The sequence below is a fragment of the Xenopus laevis genome, chromosome 6S, assembly GCF_017654675.1.
Source record: "Xenopus laevis strain J_2021 chromosome 6S, Xenopus_laevis_v10.1, whole genome shotgun sequence".
Classification (NCBI taxonomy): Eukaryota; Metazoa; Chordata; class Amphibia; order Anura; family Pipidae; genus Xenopus; species Xenopus laevis.
Window position 1 is genome coordinate 105312675 of NC_054382.1, and position 19539 is coordinate 105332213.

General features: G+C 38.8%; 1 protein-coding gene across 4 annotated transcripts in view; it reads left to right on the forward strand.

Annotated features, from left to right (window-relative positions):
• Positions 1-19539, forward strand: part of c8orf34.S (chromosome 8 open reading frame 34 S homeolog) — a 125641-nt gene that overhangs the window by 96035 nt on the left and 10067 nt on the right. For all 4 annotated transcript variants that reach the window (XM_018223776.2, XM_018223774.2, XM_018223775.2 and 1 more), the window contains 2 exons: positions 7115-7617; positions 12303-12396. In XM_018223776.2, coding sequence (XP_018079265.1) covers positions 7115-7617; positions 12303-12396 — 597 coding nt within the window. The remainder of the gene's footprint in view (positions 1-7114; positions 7618-12302; positions 12397-19539) is intronic.

The following is a 19539-nucleotide window of genomic DNA, read 5'->3' on the forward strand; positions in this document are numbered from 1 at the left end:
GGCATAATTTTTCTGGCAACTGTGCTTCAGTGGCTGCGTCCAAAAAAACTGGGCAAACAATGTCTACAAGGTCAACGTATGGCGAAAAATGACTATTTTCAGCATTTATATGGCATATTTTTTCTGGCAACTGTGCTTCAGTGGCTGCGTCCAAAAAAACTGGGCAAACAATGCCTACAAGGTCAACGTATGGCAGTTGTTTAAAGAGAACAGCAGATTACTAGCCAGCAAAGCTACCTAAGCTAAAATGTCCCTCAAATCCCTGCAGACTTCTGTCCCTCCAATACAGAGCAGTATCAAGCAGATTACTAGCCAGCAAACTTACTATCATCTGTCCCTGAAATCACTAACAGCTCTCCCCCTACACTATCTCTTCCAAGCACACACAGGCAGATTTTTCAGATACATTTTTGCCTTTGATCCCCCTCTGGCATGCCACTGTCCAGGTCGTTGCACCCTTTAAACAACTTTAAAATCATTTTTCTGGCCAGAAATGTCTTTTCTAGATGTTAAAGTTCGCCTTCCCATTGAAGTCTATGGGGTTCGCGAACCGTTCGCGAACCGCTCGCGTTTTTGCGCAAGTTCGCGAATATGTTCGCGAACTTTTTTTCCGACGTTCGCTACATCCCTATTAACCAGTAAAAATCAAGTAAAACCAGAGCTGTATTTGGAGAGATACAGTAGGACAATGACTGGGCAAATTTGCACCTGTGCAATAATCTATGGAAGCCAATCAAAACTTTGCTTTCATCATTGTAACATTCTACAGTCTACATTTTCATACTTGCAGCTGGCTGAAAAAATAAATCTACTTACTGATTGGTTGATATGGATTACTGCCCAGAGTTGAGTCCCATGATATTCCTATAATATTCAGTGTGCTTGGAATCCTATTGCTCTACAGTTTCACCTCCAGTACTGGCCGGTGGTTAACTCACTCTCATACATCCTCCAATAGGAGACAATGGTTAAAGAGATGGTTCGGCTTTAAGTTAACTTAACTTTTAGGGGCAGATTTATCAAGGGTCGAAGTGAATTCGAGGGAATTTTCTAAGTAAAAAAATGCGAAGTCATTTTTGGATACTTCGACCATCGAATAGGTAAAGTAAATGCCTATGGGGGACCTCCTGTGTGTTTTTTTAAGTAGAAGGATTATTTGGGAAAATCGTTCGATCGTACGTTAAAATCGTTCGATTCGAAGTACGATCGTAGGATCATACTACGATCGGAATACGATCGTACAATGTATAAAATCCTCCGACTTCGAATGTCGGTGGATTCTATTCGATGGTCGAATTTCGAAGTTTGTTCTACTTTGAAGTTACGTCCATTCGTCAGAGTGCAAATTCACCTGGCGTGAGGGAGCAAAGTACCGCTAGAGTCTATCTCCTTCGCTAGCGAAGTTACGCCAGCGATAGTCATTTTGCCCTTTAGTAAATTTGCCCCATTGTGAGCTTTGTGGTCTGCACCAGTGCCTAGAGTATGTAGTGAAATTTCTTACTGAAAAAGTCCTTAATTTTATGTTCTAAAAAATATGCCACCTTTATGTACTATGCTCAGTTAAAATATATTTACTGTCTAATGAAGAATATTTATTATATTGCAAAATGTCAATTTTTGCTCATTAATGCTGCAGAATATGCTGTTTGTGCTTACCTAAAAGTGTTAATAATAATACTAATTGTTTTCCTGAGATTTTTATTTTATGACTTTTATACCTCTACTATTGTCGTAGTAGAGGTATTACATTCACAGATGGATTCATGCGTTTATCCCTTTTCTGTATAAATATGATGAAATTTTATAAAACCCCCATTGACTTTTTTGTGGACTCGTTGTTTATGTTCTTTGTGGACCAGTTTTTAGGAGTCCATTTTTTTTCCTTTTTTTGAGCATAATAAATTAGAATAGATTAATATTAAATCAATTTATATTACAATAAATGTATAAATTAATTTCGTAAACTCAAGTTTTGGGAATTCGAATTAGTGCTTTTTACTACAAAAAAAAAATCTAATTGTGGTGCAAATTCAGATTTGGATGCTGATAAATCTGCCACTACCTGTTCACGTCTTTTTAGAACCAAATATTTGCGACTGGTACTTTGAGTCTGGTACTTGGTAGTGATATTGCTGAGCCGGCATAGCAAATGTACATATATATGTAACTATGTATAGTGTTTTAAGCTAGGCCTAAACTAAGGGTAGACAAAATGCACATGTCTAGTGTGCAGTACGCACGAACCTCTTTTGCCTGCCTGCGAACCCCTTGTTTCTGGCCCTTCTGAAACTCAAGTCTTCAGTGGCGACACATCATCAAGCGAAGGGGAGGATATGTGGTTTCTGGTTATCTCATCACTTATATTATAACTCTTCAAGTGAAGAGTTTTTAGACTTGTCCTAAAAAAACTCTCATATTGGTTTTGTCCTATGAATATTATTATTCATAAAATAAAAAGTGCTATACTGTATGTGTTCAATACGGTAATTATATCTTAGTTGGGATCAAGTACATGCTACTGTTTTATTATTACAGAGAAAACGGTAATCATTTTGAAAGATTTGGAAAAAGTGGAGTCTATGGGAGCTTTCTGAATAACAGGTTTCTGGATAATTGCTCTGTGTGTAGATGAACGGAACCTCTCACCTTCCTATGATGTTTCCTGCCCTGGTTGTGCAGATCTCTCGCAGATCTAGATGGTCGGCACTCGTCAGTACAATGTAGAATATTTAAGAGAATTGCACAACGCCATGTATGTTGCAGGTGGGGAGCTTACCCCTTTTATTTTAAATGATGCACAGGTGGTCACTTTAAAATAAAAGGGGTAAGCTCCCCACCTGCAACATACATGGCGTTGTGCAATTCTCTTAAATATTCTACATTCTGGATAATTGCTCCCATACCTGAAAGTGTGTTGCTGCATGAGCATAAAGAGTTTTTTGCTTATTACCCTTATTCTTCAATACACCGTGCTGGTGCAACTATCCCCCCATACACCTTAGAAAAATGTACCTAATCATTTCACAGCTATTTCAGCCTGTGCCAGAAGGTACACAGCGATCTGTTTCAAAACATTTGGCAGAACCTGCTGTACCTAGTTCCCTGCCTTTGCAATGCCAATCACTAAAAGCTGCTTCTTGAACATTTTTACATTAAGGACTTGAGATTACTGTTTTTTAAGAGCATTAAAGTTTAAATGGCTATTTAAAGAGATAGTAGTTATGTTTTGGTAGCCGAGAATTAGTAGAGTATAACAGTGCTTTATTCGCTGGTTCATGCAGCCATTACACTTCAGCAGTAGCTTGAACTCTAATACTTTTAAGCAGTATAGAAAGTATTATGTACACAGTGTAACTCTTGTGCACAGTGACACCTACAGGCCCTTTGTATAAACACCACAGCAGGATGTCTGACATCGAAAATGTTTAGGCTCTTCTTCTCTATGGTCTTACCATTGTAGTGCTACTTGTTACAGGAGCTAATGGACTCAGAGTAACACTTGAGTTAAAATCCATAGGTAAGGACAATTGAAACTGAATGTCTAAATATGTTTCAAAAATAGGGTTCCGTAGGTAGGTTCCACTGCTTTCAGCCTGTGTATTTTTGCCGGGAAACTAGATCCACTTGATGCCCCTGCTCCATTTATCTGAGCCGCTTCCACTTGCCTGTAGTCACACACAGTGGAGCAGCAGTCAGCCTGAAGGTGCCTCCTTGCATATTTGGGATGACCTCTACTGCTTGTGAGTTCATACAGACTCATATATAGGATCTAATTCAGATCAGTGGAGATGGGGCATGGAGCAAATTTGCTTCTGAAGCTGTGCCTACACTCCCATGTGCCCATGGCATATAGTAGTGTATAGATATATACACAAATATCAGTGTGTCATGTGTCACAAATAGTATCACTAACCGGTTATAACATAACATCTTTATGCAATTGTTCTTCTTTATATAGCCACACTAGTGTATACAAAGCATGAACAGGAACATGGTACAGTAAATATAATTAAGCCATGAGAAAAAAAACTGTGCTAGGAGAACAGTTGGGAAAGTTCCCTGCCTAAAGAGCTTGCAACGTAGAAACAAACATGGAGGGGGTAGCACAAAATATATGTTACAGCTCATTCACAGCCTTGTGTGTTGTGTTGATATAATTTGCCACTTTTTATATAGTTATGAATATGTATACAAATAATTGCTGTTCAAACTGTTTTGCAGTAAAAGTCATTTAATGCAAGGGCTTATTTTTATTTGAATGGGCTACTGCACCTTTAACTGTTCTCTGATCTTTGACCCATTATCCAGAACCTGTTATCCAGAAAGCTCAGAATTACGGAAAGGCCATCTCCCATAGACTTCATTTTATCCAAATAATCCACATTTTGAAAATGTTTTCCTTTTTCTCTGTAATAATAAAACAGTAGTTTATTGGAAGCAAAAACAGCTTAGTGGGTTTGTTTAATGTTTACATGATTTTGATTTTCTAGTAGACTTAAGACAAAGAGGTCCAAATTATGAAAAGATCCGTTATTCGGAATACCCCAGGTCCCGAGCATTGTGGATAAGGATTTTTGCAAGTATTTTAAATGAAGGAGCTAATAATAAATAGACATGTGCTGTGCCACCCTCATAACAAGTACCTACAAGAACCTGATTTACTGACACTGTTAAATGAGATCTGTGTGCCAATGTATTGCTCTTATTGACACATCAAAGATACAATTATATTTACCTTTATACTTAACCATATTGTTTTTTAAATTCCCTCAGTCAAGGGCATGAGCTCCTTTCTTTTAAACATTTTATATTTCAGCAATGGGCAAACTTTATATTTACATCCTGTGATCCGGGTCCCCCATGTATATATCACTGTCTCCCTTACAGGCAAAACAGTGCCTGCAAAGATAGAACAGAGCCCTAGCATGGTTTTTGAATAGGGATGGGTCTTTAAACAGTGGCGTAACTACCGGGGGTGCGATTGGGCCAAGGCCTGCACTCCCTCAGAGCCCCCCGGCAGCTGGCGTGCCACTGGAATCTGGCCAGGAACCGGCCAGGAAATTGAGTACGGAGGGGGGCCCGGCTGCGTATCCCACACCAGAGCCCGCCCCCCTGTAGCTACGTTTCTGTCTTTAAAGCTGAAGAGCTGATTCTCCAGTTCAGAAACTAAACCTTGGGAGCACAAACAACTTGCCTGAAGCAAATATAATTGCCCCTTGCCAGTGGGGTTATATAAATTACAATAACCACCCTTATAATTATAGTACTATAACAAGAAGAAAATAATGGGAACATAAACTAAGGCTATTGTTCCCTAGTTTGGCAGCGTCCCAGTTCTGGAACTAATGCCATAATATGTATAATGTATATTGGACTTTTTAGCCTATATATATAAATTTGAATGTATTAACCAGCCTAATCATGGGTATTGGGGGGTGAGATTTAACAGCATGTAATGAGTACAGATTACAGTTGATTCTTCCATGAAATCAATGAATGGATTATGGGATGGCTTTGTAGTAAGTGATTTCTTTCTAACCGAATCAGTTTAGTATATATGTAAAATAGTTTGTCATGAGGCAGAACTGTAAAAGTTAATAACACAGGCTACGGTATCATGAAAAAAGATTTTAGCACCAAAAACTGATACTTCACAGACCTCTGTTCACTAAGGTCTGAAGATCAGAAGCTGTGGTGAACCTGCTATAAGCCCTGGCTGATTGATCGATAAGAGCCATACCATGTGGGTAAACAAAGGCCCATGGTGGGGGGACTTAGATCAAGCAAGACCCCTCATAGGTGATGTGGAAGTCACAATGTAACGTAACTCAAAAACATTTGTCATCCTAGAATCCATACGTGTTGTACCAATGCTATAAAAAAAGTGGTTATGGATTCAATTCAATATTAGCTTTCAAAGAAATCCAAAATGACTAGGTTTGGTACTTGGTATATCAGGGGCAGGTTGCACAGTATTGATTTTTAGACTCTTTGGAATCAGTAGGAGGAGCCATAATGGATTTATATAATATAATTTGTCCAATATGTTCCTATAATGAGTTATGGTCATTGTATTCTTGGTTCAGTCCCTACTGACAGGAGGTCATATAAAAACTAACGCTGTGTCCTGCTAGGCCACACCCCATTGCATTCCTGAGGGAGGGGGAGTGTCCAGTTACCCGATATCCTGAAATCATTGATGAATAGTTAGTTCTTCTGTCTAAACTTTGAATTTACTTTGGAGTAGTGATGCACAGAATCCACTATTTTAGGATTCAACCGAATCCCAAATCCTTGATAAAAGAATTGGACGAATACCGAACCCGTATCCTTATTTGCATATGAAAATTAGGGGGAAATGGGTGAAAGAGAACCGAACACACAGAAAAATTTTCTACTTCCTTGTTGTGTTACCAAAAGTCACATGATTTATAGGGTTTGGATTTGGTTCAGCCAAGCACTTGTATTTAGGGATGCACCGAATCCAGGATTCGGTTCGGGATTAGGCCAGGATTCGGCCTTTTTCAGCAGGATTCGGATTCGGCCGAATCCTTCTGCCAGGCCGAACCGAATCCGAATACTAATTTGCATATGCAAATTAGGGGCAGGAGGGAAATCGTGTGACTCTTTGTCACAAAACAAGGAAGTAAAAAATGTTTCCCCTTCCCACCCCTAATTTGCATATGCAAATTAGGATTCGGGGGTTCGGCTGAATCCAAAATAGTGGATTCGGTGCATCCCTACTTGTATTAATCAGAATCCTACTGAAAAAGGCAGAATCCTGAACCAAATCCTGGATTCGGTGCAACCCTTACCTACTATAGTGCTTGGTATCTTTCATCGCCTGAAAAGTACAAAAGTGGTGGCAGCAAGTTTGAGTTTTGTGGGTGTTGGTTGGTGTTTTGGGTGCCACAAGTCTGACCTGTGTGTAAGGTGAGGGTGACCCCTGATAGCCACGTGTAGCTGAAAATGCTGGAATCATGACAATGCTGTACAATTCAGATTTTTATGTTGTAGTTTCAGAAAATATATATTTGACAGAACCATCCCAGGCATAGTGGCAAAGAGGAATTCATAAACGTATTCAAGTCCATCTTGTTTTCCTTTGTTGCAGATATTGAAAAGGACGTAGCACTGATAGCTGAAGCAAGCATGTCTCGGAGCCCAAGCAATCAGCCAAGTGGCATAATTACCAATGAACATCATGGAAGCTATCATTCCTCTCAAATGCAGAACCCAAGACCACAAGTGCCAAATCAAACCACAAACAGCTTGCATCTTCATCTTCAAGGGAACAAAACACCACCTCAAGCTGCAAGCAGAACACAGGGTAGCACTCTTGCAAATAGTCGGCCGCAGACTCCAAATTCACAGTCAAGCAAACTTCAGACTCCTCTGATTCCATTAGGTAGGCCTGGGACTCCGAAAAGCTTGTTGTCCCGGCCACACACTCCCAGCAGTCAAGGAAGTAAAGAAGGAAGCATTTCAGGGCAAATGAGTAGATCACTCACTGGTAAAAGTCAAATTGGATGGACAACCAACACGCCATCAGCCATTCCTCCTCAAGCAGGTGCAGACATGTTAGGATTTGCTTCACAAAGAAACAGTGTTACACAAGTAAGAATTGAGTCTTTGTATAGCTGTAATCAAATGTATTGAAGAGTGTGAGTAAATTCAAGTGCACAATACTGATAGAAGAAATGTGTTATTATTAGCCTTTATTTTTATATAGTGCTAACATATTCTGCAGTGCATTACAAAAACTACACAACATTAAATAAACCAATGGAGCTATCTAAGTACCTATCATATGCATTCTAGTCAATTTAATCAGGAGCCAATTAAACTGCCTGTATGGGAGGAAACCCATGTGTACAACACTCACAGAAAGAAGGCAAATAAGTGCAGATAAAGAAGGAAAGCTTTCATTCTGAATCTATTGCCTTGGTCTTGCTTTTATATTGTGGTTATAGAAATAATCTAGATAAGGAAAAAGAATGTAGCACAGTCTTGTTATTTGTGACTGTGCTATCAAAGCACTCTCCCTGTTTATCATTTCATTTTTCAATGGTTTTTATTGTCATTTATGATAAGACATAAGACAATGTTATCATATTAGATCTTAATACATATGTCATATATGTCAATGGATATAAGAGGTCAAGCAGTAATTCTCCCTGTATAACATTTTACGCTTCTCTAAGATGTGATATATAATATGGGTCAGTTACGACCCCATTGGCTTAAGCATATGACTGCTAAGGTTTGAAAGGGCATGCTCCTGTAGTGCTCACTTCTAGAACACTTGCACCTCCAGGATCTCTGCACCGACTATCCAAAATCTGCCACTGGTGCAAAGAGATGTACAAGTTAGGGGTGGATAGGGGTTGGGCTACTATGTGCTATAGCCCTCTTAGATCAGACACTAATTAAAGCTTGTCATACATTAAAAGATCCTCTACTTAAGCGAGGTTGTCAAATGAGCGGATCTTTCACCAATATGCCCACAGGCCATTTTATGGAGGACCACATCAGCGAGCCTATGTGTTCCTCAGTCTGGATTTTTAAACTTTTTCAAAACCATATCCAGACACTTTTTGGGCAGATACCAGTTGGGAAAGCCCATTGGAGGGCCCATACATGGGGCAATAAGCTGCTGTCTTATGGCTGTTTTTACTGGAACGTTTATGGCCACCTTAAAGGGATACTGTCATGGGGAGGAAACATTTTTTCAAAATGAATCAGTTAATAGTGCTGCTCCAGCAGAATTCTGCACTGAAATCCATTTCTCAAAAGAGCAAACAGATTTTTTATATTCAATTTTGAAATCTGACATGGGGCTAGACATATTGTCAATTTCCCAGCTGCCCCAAGTCATGTGACTTGTGCTCTGATAAACTTCAATAATTCTTTACTGCCGTACTGCAAGTTGGAGTGATATCACCCTCCTCCCTTTTCCCCACCAGCAGCCAAACAAAAGAACAATGGGAAGGTAACCAGGTAACAGCTCCCTAACACAAGATGACATATAAATTGAATATATATAAAAAAATCTGTTTGCTCTTTTGAGAAATGGATCTCAGTGCAGAATTCTGCTGGAGCAGCACTATTAACTGATGTGTTTTGAAAAAAACATGTTTCCCGATGACAGAATCCGTTTAACATAGTCAGCAAACAGATTTTTTTATATTGAATTTTGAAATCTGACATGGGGCTGGACATTTTGTCAATTTCCTAGCTGCCCCTGGTTATGTGACCTGTGCCTGGGAGAGAAATGCTTTCTGGCAGGCTGCTGTTTTTCCTTCTCAATGTAACTGAATGTGTCTCAGTGAGACATGGGTTTTTACTATTGAGTGTTGCTCTTAGATCTACCAGGCAGCTGTTATCTTGTGTTAGGGAGCTGTTACCAGGTTACCTTTCCATTGTTCTTTTGTTTGGCTGCTGGGGGGGAAAAGGGAGGGGTGATATCACTCCAACTTGCAGTACAGCAGTAAAGAACGATTGAAGTTTATCAGAGCACAAGTCACATGACTTGGGGCAGCTGGGAAATTGACAATATGTCTAGCCCCATGTCAGATTTCAAAATTGAATATAAAAAAATCTGTTTGCTCTTTTGAGAAATGGATTGCAGTGCAGAATTCTGCTGGAGTAGCACTATTAACTGATGAGTTTTGAAAAAAACATGTTTTCCAATGACAGGATCCGTTTAACACAGTCAGCTCTTTATTTGTCTTTGCGCTTTCTCAGTGTTTTTACCATGTCAAAAAAGAGTATGATTTCAACTCTTAAACAAAAAAGGAATTAGACTTGGAAAATTCATATTTTAAGAACTTAGTTTGTGGTTTTTTATATTTTTTCAAATTGTAGCAAAAACTCTAAATGTACACTGCTGAGGGTCCAATATCACGGTGAAGGAGAAAGCAAGGCAAGAGGAAGGAAAGGAAAGGCAGCATGATGAATAGGCCAAATTGAGCAATGGTTTGTTGAGAATAAAAGCCAATGGCAAGTTTGAAATGAAACGCAGGGTATATAGGGCACAGAAGTGTATTTAGGACAAAAGCCACAAGAGATGCCTAGCAGACTTGTAAGAAGATTTGGAGACTAACAAGTCCCCCCACCTTTTAATACTTGATTTTAATTCTCACTATATGCCAGCTAGTCGTGGGTGCCTGGTAATATTCTGGACTTTCTGCGTCATACTCACTCTGCTTAGGCCAGCTGTCTATGTAAATCATTTTATAGCTTTGTATAAACAGATATACAATGAAATAATCACTTGGTTAAGTACACAGGACAGCAAGCAAAGAAATAATATTACATTCTAAGTAAACATAGTGTAGATGGCTACATTTTTCAGTCTAAAGCAAAATAGATTGTGAGCCCTTTGACAAGCCAAACACTGTACACTGCGACCAATGGATCAATAGCCACCAGACTGTATCAATTAATTTATTCAGAGAACAGTATTAAACACTTTATCAAACCGAGACCATTTCCAGACAATCCCACTGAGCTAAAATATCAAGGGCAGGCAACATTCAATTTTCATTGATAAAATCTTGGGGCATTGCTTTCAGGGCTTGTGTGTTAACTGCTCTGACATTTTAGCACAGCTGGATTGTTTCATTATAAGTGGCGGCTTTCTAAGACCTTTATACTTGGCGTTTCCATTAGTGGAATTATACAGTACTGGGCAGCTTTAAATATCTTACCTAATATAACTGGGTAAGTTTAAATGTAGCTATTTCAGTAGGTGGGTGTTGATATTAGTAGAACATAACACTAATATTTTAATAGAAATAAGGAAAATAATGTGTGTGCCATTACAAATTATATCTGAGGGTTAATAAAGGAGTTGTACAACTTTAAATTTACTTTTAGTATGACGTAGAGAGTGATATTCTGAGACAACTTGCAATTGGTTTTCATTTTTTAGTATTTGTGGTTTTTGAGTTATTTTATTCAGCAGCTCTCCAGTTTGCAATTTCAGCAGTCTGGTTGCTGGGAACCAAATTATCCTAGCAACCATGCATTGGTTTGAATTAGAGACTGGAATATGAATAGGAGAGGCCTGAATAGAAAGATGAGTAATACGTAGCAATAACAATAAATGTGTAGTGTTACAGAACATGTGCTTTTAGATGGGGTCAGTGACCCCCATCTGAAAGCTAGAAAAAGTCAGAAGAAGAAGGCAAATAATTAAAGAAAATATAAAGAAAAAAAGAAGGCCAATTGAAAAGCTGCTTAGAATTAGACTTTCTATATATACTAAGCATACTAAAAGTTAACTTAAAGGTGAAACACCCCATTAGCACATACATGGATTGTTTATTATATTCTGTACTGTATAGACAAGGGAGGTTTTATGTAGCACAATGGATGCTGATCACTTACATGTCACCACCATCACCAAAAAGAGTGAAATGCATTAGGCATTTGCTATGTGGTGGCACAATATACACAGCGAAGAATGGGGAATGTACAATGTATATACCCAGTAACCATTAGTGCCAGCTAACACAAATTGCACATATTCATCTAAATGTGATAACCCAGGTGAAGGATATTCATATCAAAGGCATCTATTTAAATTATATAATATTTAGGACCCCACTTGACTAAGGTTATAGTTTTTTTTAATTATATGCTTTCCTCTTCTGGCTTTAAAATGGGGGTCACTGACCCCAGCAGCCTTAAAACTAGTACTCGGTGAGGCTACAATTGTATTACTATTGTTACTTTTTATTACTTATCTTTGAATGCATGCTCTCTCCTGTTCATAATTCCATCCCTCGTTCAGACCACTGCCTGGTTGTTGACTCTAGAAACCCTGTTAAAATAATAACCCGAAGAGCTGCTGAACAAAAAACGAAATAACTGAATATTAATCTTAGACTGTAAATGTCTACATTATACTGAAAGTTAATTTAAAGATGAGCAACTCGTTGGACTTACAGTAAATGCAGTAAGTGCAGCTCAGCATTGGGTGTTTTAAGGGATTGGGTAACCTTACATTGGGCTCTTTATATTCCTGTGCAAAAGGCAATGGATCAAAAATGTTCAATTATAGTCTTGTGTCCATATAAGGTAAATATAGGTGTAAGCAGAAATACATTTAGAATATTTTCTTCAATTTTGTTCCCATTGCCCTTCTTTTTCCATTGATGACATTTAAATTCCGTTCATCCCTTAGAACGATATGCTCGCACTGCAAGCAGAAAGTGCCTTTTTATTGCATATGATATTTTTATTGAGCAGAAATAAGTCTGTCAATGGTAGAACTGTTTGTTTTCATTTATTAGGAGGAATCATATGAACTCCTTCAAGGTTCTCGGCAGCCATGGACACTCCCCAGTGACACAGACAGTGAAGTCAGAGGGACAGAGAAAGGAAAACGTAAGTCTTGTTTTGTACTTTGTTTTTTATTGGGTTTTGTTACTTTTAAAAAGAAATTATGCAGTAAAGCATTTCTCATTGGGTACATGGAACACTCCTTGCCTATATATTTGCATTTATACATTTCAGTGGAGCCAGTAAGTTTATTGCTTGATGCTATGGCTGCTGATAATTTCAATGTTAGGTAAGTAGGTTTGAGCATCTGCTTTTCAGTATATATTTAAATAGACAGAGACTGTATTTACGAACACAATACACTATGGGGCAGATTTACAAAATTCGAGTGAAGAATTCGAATGTCAAAAACTTCGAATTTCGAAGTATTTTTTGGGTACTTCGACCATCGAATTGGTTAAATTCGAACGATTCGAAGTAAAAATCGTTCGACTATTCGACCATTCGATAATCGAAGTACTGTCTCTTTAAAAAATACTTCGACCACCTACTTCGGTAGATAAAACCTACCGAAGTCAATGTTAGCCTATGGGGAAGGTCCCCATAGGCTTGCCTGTGATTTTTTGATCAAAGGATTTTCCTTCGATCGTTGGATTAAAATCCTTCGAATCGTTCGATTCGAAGGATTTAATCGTTCGATCGAACGAAAAATCCTTCGATCGATCGATCGCAGGATTTGCGCAAAATCGTTCGACTTCAATATTCGAAGTCGAACGATTTTAGTTCCAAGTCGAATATCGAGGGTTAATTAACCCTCGATATTCGACTCTTGATGAATCGGCCCCATAGTCCTGTTACTGTAGGGCAGGGAACCCCAACCGTTTGAACTTGTGAGCAACATTCAGTAAAAGTAAAAGGAGTTGGGGAGCAACACATGCATGAAAAATGTTCTTGGGGTGCCAAATAAGTGCTGTGATTCACGATTTGGTAGCCCATATGTGGATTTTCAACCTACATTGAGGCTCTGTTTGGCAGTACACCTGGTTTTTATTCAACCAACACTTTACTCCAAGCCTGAAATTCAAAAATAAAGCACCTGCTTTGAGGCAACTGGGAGCAACATCCAAGGGGTTGGAGAGCAACATGTTGCTCACGAGCTACTGGTTGGAGATCACTGCTGTAGGATCTTTGAGGAGATACTTTGGCACCGCGTAAATTATGCCCAAGACATTTCCATGGTAATAATATTTTTGTATGGGAATCAGAAGACAAGCAATGATTTGTGTATTTCGCTCACATTACACAATGCAAAAATCTACTGACCCCTCCATACACTCACATAAATTCTATATACCCATACCTATACTAACTATAGAGTTTAGTATCACAATAGCCTTTGATATTATGTCTGTCCAAAAAATCATCCAAGCCACTCTTAAAGGCATTAACTGAATCAGCATCACAACATCACCCGGCAGTGCATTCCACAACCTCACTGTCCTGACTGTGAAGAACCCTCTACGTTGCTTCAAATGAAAGTTCTTTTCTTCTAGTCTGAAGGGGAGGCCTCTAGTACAGTGATCCTCTTTATGGCTTAAAAGGTCCCTGCTATTTGTCTATACAGGTATGGGACCTGTTATCCAGAATGCTCGGGACCTGGGGTTTTCCGGATAACAGATCTTTCCTTAATTTGGGTCTTCATGCCTTAAGTCTACTAGAAATTAATTTAAACATTAAATAAACCCAATAGGCTGGTTTTGCTTCCAATAAGGATTAATTATATCTTAGTTGGGATCAAGTACAAGATACTGTTTTATTATTACAGAGAAAAAGGAAATCATTTGTAGAAATTTGGATTATTTGGATAAAATGGAGTCTATGGGAGACAGCCATTCTGTAATTCGGAGCTTTCTGGATATCGGGTTTCCGGATAAGGGATCCTATACCTGTATAAGGTCCTGTTTGCTTAGTAGAAACAGAATGACACTGCCCGGAATTAGACAACTTGTTATCTACAAAAAAAACCCTAGATCCTTCTCATTTAAGAAAACTCCCAACACACTGCCATTTACCACTACTCTTTATAATCTATACTTCCGCCTTTTCTCAATTTAGGTACAAATACTATATTCCAAGCCAACATTCCTTCATTTAACCAGTAACCTTCTGTATAGCGACTATGTTCCTTGCTTACAAGCAGAATATACTGACATGTATATTTATTAAGCAGCATTTTAAATATGTCCCATGTTTGTTCTGTGTTTAACCCTGTGAAGAGCATTCCCAGAGATGCCCTTATACTGTCAAAGTTTGCACGTCTGAAATGTAGTGTTTCAGTTACTCCCTTATAGGGTTGCTTCTGCAACAGAATCTCAAAGGAGACCATGTTATGATCACTATTCCCTAAATGCTCACCCATGCAAATGCTAGAGATGAGTTCAGTAATATTAGTTATTACAAGATCCAAAAGAGACTGATTCCTAGTTGGTTCTTGAACGAGCTGAAATAAGTTGTCATTCAGCATATTTACAAACCTGCTAGCTTCTTCTGTCTTGGCAACCCCATGTCTGGATATTATGTCATAATAATAACTTGACCGAGTTGTGAAGCCGCTTCTATTCGTAAAAGTAGACTGGGATGCCAGGGGCCCACCAGAAAATTTTAGACTGAGTGCCCACTTTCCAAACTATTATTCCTCCTCTCCTCACTGATCCTCTTCATTCTCTAGTCTTTTATCTCTACATACTATACTATACCCTTCCATTATTAAGACCCTTAATTAAAGAAAGAAATTACCATATAATAAGCCAAATGTTTAGAAGCAAGAGGCCCACTGACACCTGAGCCCACTGGGAGTTTTCCTGGTATCCTGGTGGGCCAGTCCGACACTGTACTCACTTATACAAGGTGGTTTTTATCATTGCCCTTACTATCTTCTTAAAATAGATGTAACACAATAAAAACTTGGCAAAGCTGCCAATTTAGCTGATTTCAACCATCTTGACAAGTTTGTTGCCACAGGGGTAGAAGGCAGTTTTTAAAGGCAATCCTACTATGCAGTTGATTGTCAATCTGTCCAAACTGAATCGGCACCTTGTTGGCTGCATTGGACGAAGTCAATGTAAGATGAATATCGGTAATTTTTTACTGACCTGAAGGAACAGATCCATGCTACTTGTCCATTGCTGCCATCGGCTTGATCTCAAAATATCTGTGCATTTTTTCCTTTAAAAATAAGGTTCATCTCCAACAGTACAGGCTGTCAGGATGATCCCACACTGTTCCAGTTAGACAATAAAAGCACACCAATTGCCAGAACTCAAGCTCAGTGTAATTATTTGATAATGGTACCCACCTGTTACTAAAATGTGAGTTTTGTGTCCATGTCTGTAGTTCAAAGACATACTTGCAGGGAATTAGTCTTGCATCGTTTCTTGCAGCCTTTCTCATGGGCTTGTTCAAGAAGGAGCAAATTCTTTGTTATTTTTCTCTTCAATTGTTGAAAAGCATAAAAAGTGACGCTGCCATCTCTGAATAATACATTCTATGTGTAATTTAGTATCCCACTGGCAAGACTCTTATAATTTATGACTTCAAGATCAGGAATTGCCAAATAAATCTTTGCAAGCCGAGCACCTGTTTTGAGACTTAGTAGTTTCATAAATTACAAGGCAAACCGTGATTGCCGCGAGCTTTTAAATAGCAGATGAAAACCTACAGCTGGAAAAATATGTCATCATATTAAACGATACTTTTCTCAAAAGTATGGGAATTCTATTACAGATTTGTCTAAAGCAATCAGACCACATTTTATTTTTCAACATTTTGCTGTTTTTCATAAATAACCTGATTTTATGTTTATATATAGATGACTGCATAGGCAGGATTAAGTGGAGGCCCCAGTTTCTTAGTAGGGTTCATTTTCTCTATATTCACAATTAAATATACACTTAAGTAATTAATTATATGTTTTAAGCTTAATTGCTTTAACTCTTTTATTGGAAAGGGCAAATTGCTCCATTTTGCCACAGGCTTCCTTGAGTGCTATAAACACCATGAAAACGTGTTAGTGTCTAAGGTGTTAGGTATATTGTATGTAGCTCCAGCAGGTATAGAAATGTTGCACCTTCTCCTTACACTTTTCATTTTGCTTTAGTAAGTTCTGATTATGGGATAATGTCAAACCCATTTTTAAGGCTCAAAACATTCTTTGTGACTATTATCACATTATAAAGAAAAAGCATTCTTGAAATGAGAAGTCTCATATATTGAGCCTGTGGAGACTTGTCTGGAGAGGACCACAACCATGAAAAGACATGGTCTTCAAGATATCTGACCAAGCTTCCACCAGATATTTGTTGGAGAGGCTTTTGATTGGCCCCATGCATGAGCCATTCGTTTTCAATTCGATCAGGAGTGGCTGAATGGGTGGGTAATATCTGGTTGTATATGGCCAGCATTAGTTCCCAATGAGGCAGATCAAGGTAAATATTCGTTGATACTCAAAGCTTATCCAAGAACTCTGAAAGCCTTCTTGGACTGATTACTTTCATTATAATCTGGTCTTGTGCAAATTGTAATTTAGATTCCCTAGTCCCAAGCATTTCATAAAAAAGATTCAGATGAATGTGCAATTAGGATAATAATATAGTACTCTCTCATATTAAAATTACTAATTTGCCTGGGATTTAGTATGTCACCTTTTATGCTAGAGGTCGCTCTCTGTCTGCATTGTTGTGGCCTTTTTTTGTATTGACTTTTACACCTTGTCAAGCCAAAACTGACTTACTACATTATGGCATTAAGGTTTTTTGGAAACTGTAATAATGTCTCTTTTGATAATGCAAGTAAATGTTCTTGTCCAAAATGGTGCTCTGCATGTGAGGTCTGAAAATAGTGTCATTCAAGTGTGATGTTCACGTCTGTTAAAGGAGGGAAGCACAATGCAATCCAGTATTGAACTTTTGTTGTACAGAGCCAAGAAGGGTGGAAGAGCATTTGGGTCTTAAATCATTGCTTGTGATCTAACATAGACTCAAATAAATCAATCACTAACTACATTTTTGTGCCATTTCTTTTCCTCAAAAGTCTAAAATAGAATAAGGCTAGAAATGCTGTATTTTGTATACTAAACATAATCATGAACTTACTGCACCACAAGCCTAATCAAACAAATAATTTATGCTTTCAAAGTTGACCACAGGGGGTCCACCGTCTTGTAACTTTGTTAAACATCTTTGCAAGACCAAGACTGTGCACATGCTCAGTGTGGTCTGGGCTGCTTAGGGATCATCATAAATGATCAAAACAGGGAAACAAACAAAGCTGTTTGAGTTCTGCATGGCTGGGAAGTAAGGCGGGGGCTCCCCCTGCTGTTCATAAGTATGATTGTTTCCCTGCTCAGCAGTTAGGGACCATCTGACAATTCCTATCCACAGCATTAAAGGGCACCTATCACAGCCAAAATCAAACACATATTAACAATCTGACCAGTACAAGCTAAACACGTTTAATCAAACTACATATATAGTTTTTTGAAAAAACTGCAGGTTTTAAAAAAATCCCTTACTTTGTCAAATGGGTTCTTTCACTGAGGGAGGCCATATTGAGACTCTAACAGAGACTCTAATGTGCAAATTTCAGGAGCATGCTCAGATTGTAACACTGCTTTGAGTATTCTACCCAGAATGCCTTGTTTTAGTAAACTCCTCCACTAGAAGTATCCACTAGAAGTGCTGCCACCTGCTAACTTCCAGCAGGTGGCAGCACTACGGTACAGCAGCTAACACACAGGTTTGGCTGATCTGAAAATAGCTTAGAAGGGTTGATAAGCAACAAGGAATTTGAACTGAGCATGTGCGAGATTTCAGAGCTACAGTTGGCTGGGAAGATATAGGTAGGAGGAGCCAGTGAAATCCAAGATGGCTGCCTCAGCTAGAACTGCAGTGGAGATAGGGGAGATCTTGCAGAAGGAATAGTGAGCTGATCATTTACATTATACAAACAATTCTAACTGTTTTAAAAATCGGATTTCTTGAACTTTCACATAGTGTATTTACTTAGTAAATGATTTTGGTCATGATTGGTGCCCTTTAAATGAAGGGAGAATTTCACTGCATACAATCAGGGTTCTGATAAAAACTGTACACCTTTTTTAATTAAAGTATATTGGAGATAGGTTTCTTTTTCATTAAAGAAAGTAAAAATGGGATTTTATTTTTTTGCCTTTAAATGCCCTTTAAGGCTGAATTTGCATCTCTTCCCCCTAAAAATGAATGTGTATTCATTGCCTATGGGAACTGGCATCTTCCACATGAAACCCCAGCACTTCTTACCCAACAAATAGAATCTTGCACAAATGTTAATTGTGGGGGGTGGCAGGGCAGAGTGGGTAGAGGACCACCTTGCCTAGAGGCACACAATTTAGAAATCTGGGCCTGCCAGCTAGGAATAGGCCCAGTATTACAAAATTGCATTGCCAATACATTTTAATACCCCCTCGCTTCCATTACGTGTGTCACTGTTCCACTCACTTTTGCACATCCCCACTCTTCTTAACACACACCACTCGCTTCCCACCTGCCCCCCGGCCACTTCCCTGCATTTCACCGATCACCATATCAACTTTTACATACATAAAATGGTGTTACAATACATTGTAGAGAGTTTTAGGAGGAGATAAGGAAGACAGCAGCCAGCCTGAGACAAATACAGTGTAACTAAGGTAAAACTGCCGTTGGCATCAGTATTATCTTCAAAGCAGCAGGGAGAGCAAGACACAATTTTACAGTGGTGTTGGCCTTTTAGACCAATTTGGCAACATATCTGCATGTGTATTGGGCCCTCCCACAAGCCTTTCCACTCAATATCTGGACAAAAATCAGGCAGATTTGATTTTCCTGTCGGATCGGTCCTCGTCCCGTTGGCGCCTATTCCATAGTCATCTGATTGGATGTCCCTAGTGCTGAACAATTGCATTAGTCTGATGTCCGCTGCCTTTGGTTGGCATATCAGAAAAGATCTGCTTGTTTGCTGACCTTGCCAAACAAGTGTATCTTAAACTGGCCATAGAAGTGCAGATTTACCTTCATATCGGGCGAAGTATCGTTCGGTGCCATTTCCCGACCTGCCACTAACCATTCAGATCAAATAAAGTAGTAAAAGAACAGATCAGACAATGTTCTGCCCCTGACAGCAATCGTACGAAAGTTATGTCCGACAAAAGCTAGTGACAGTCTCCCACTGGAA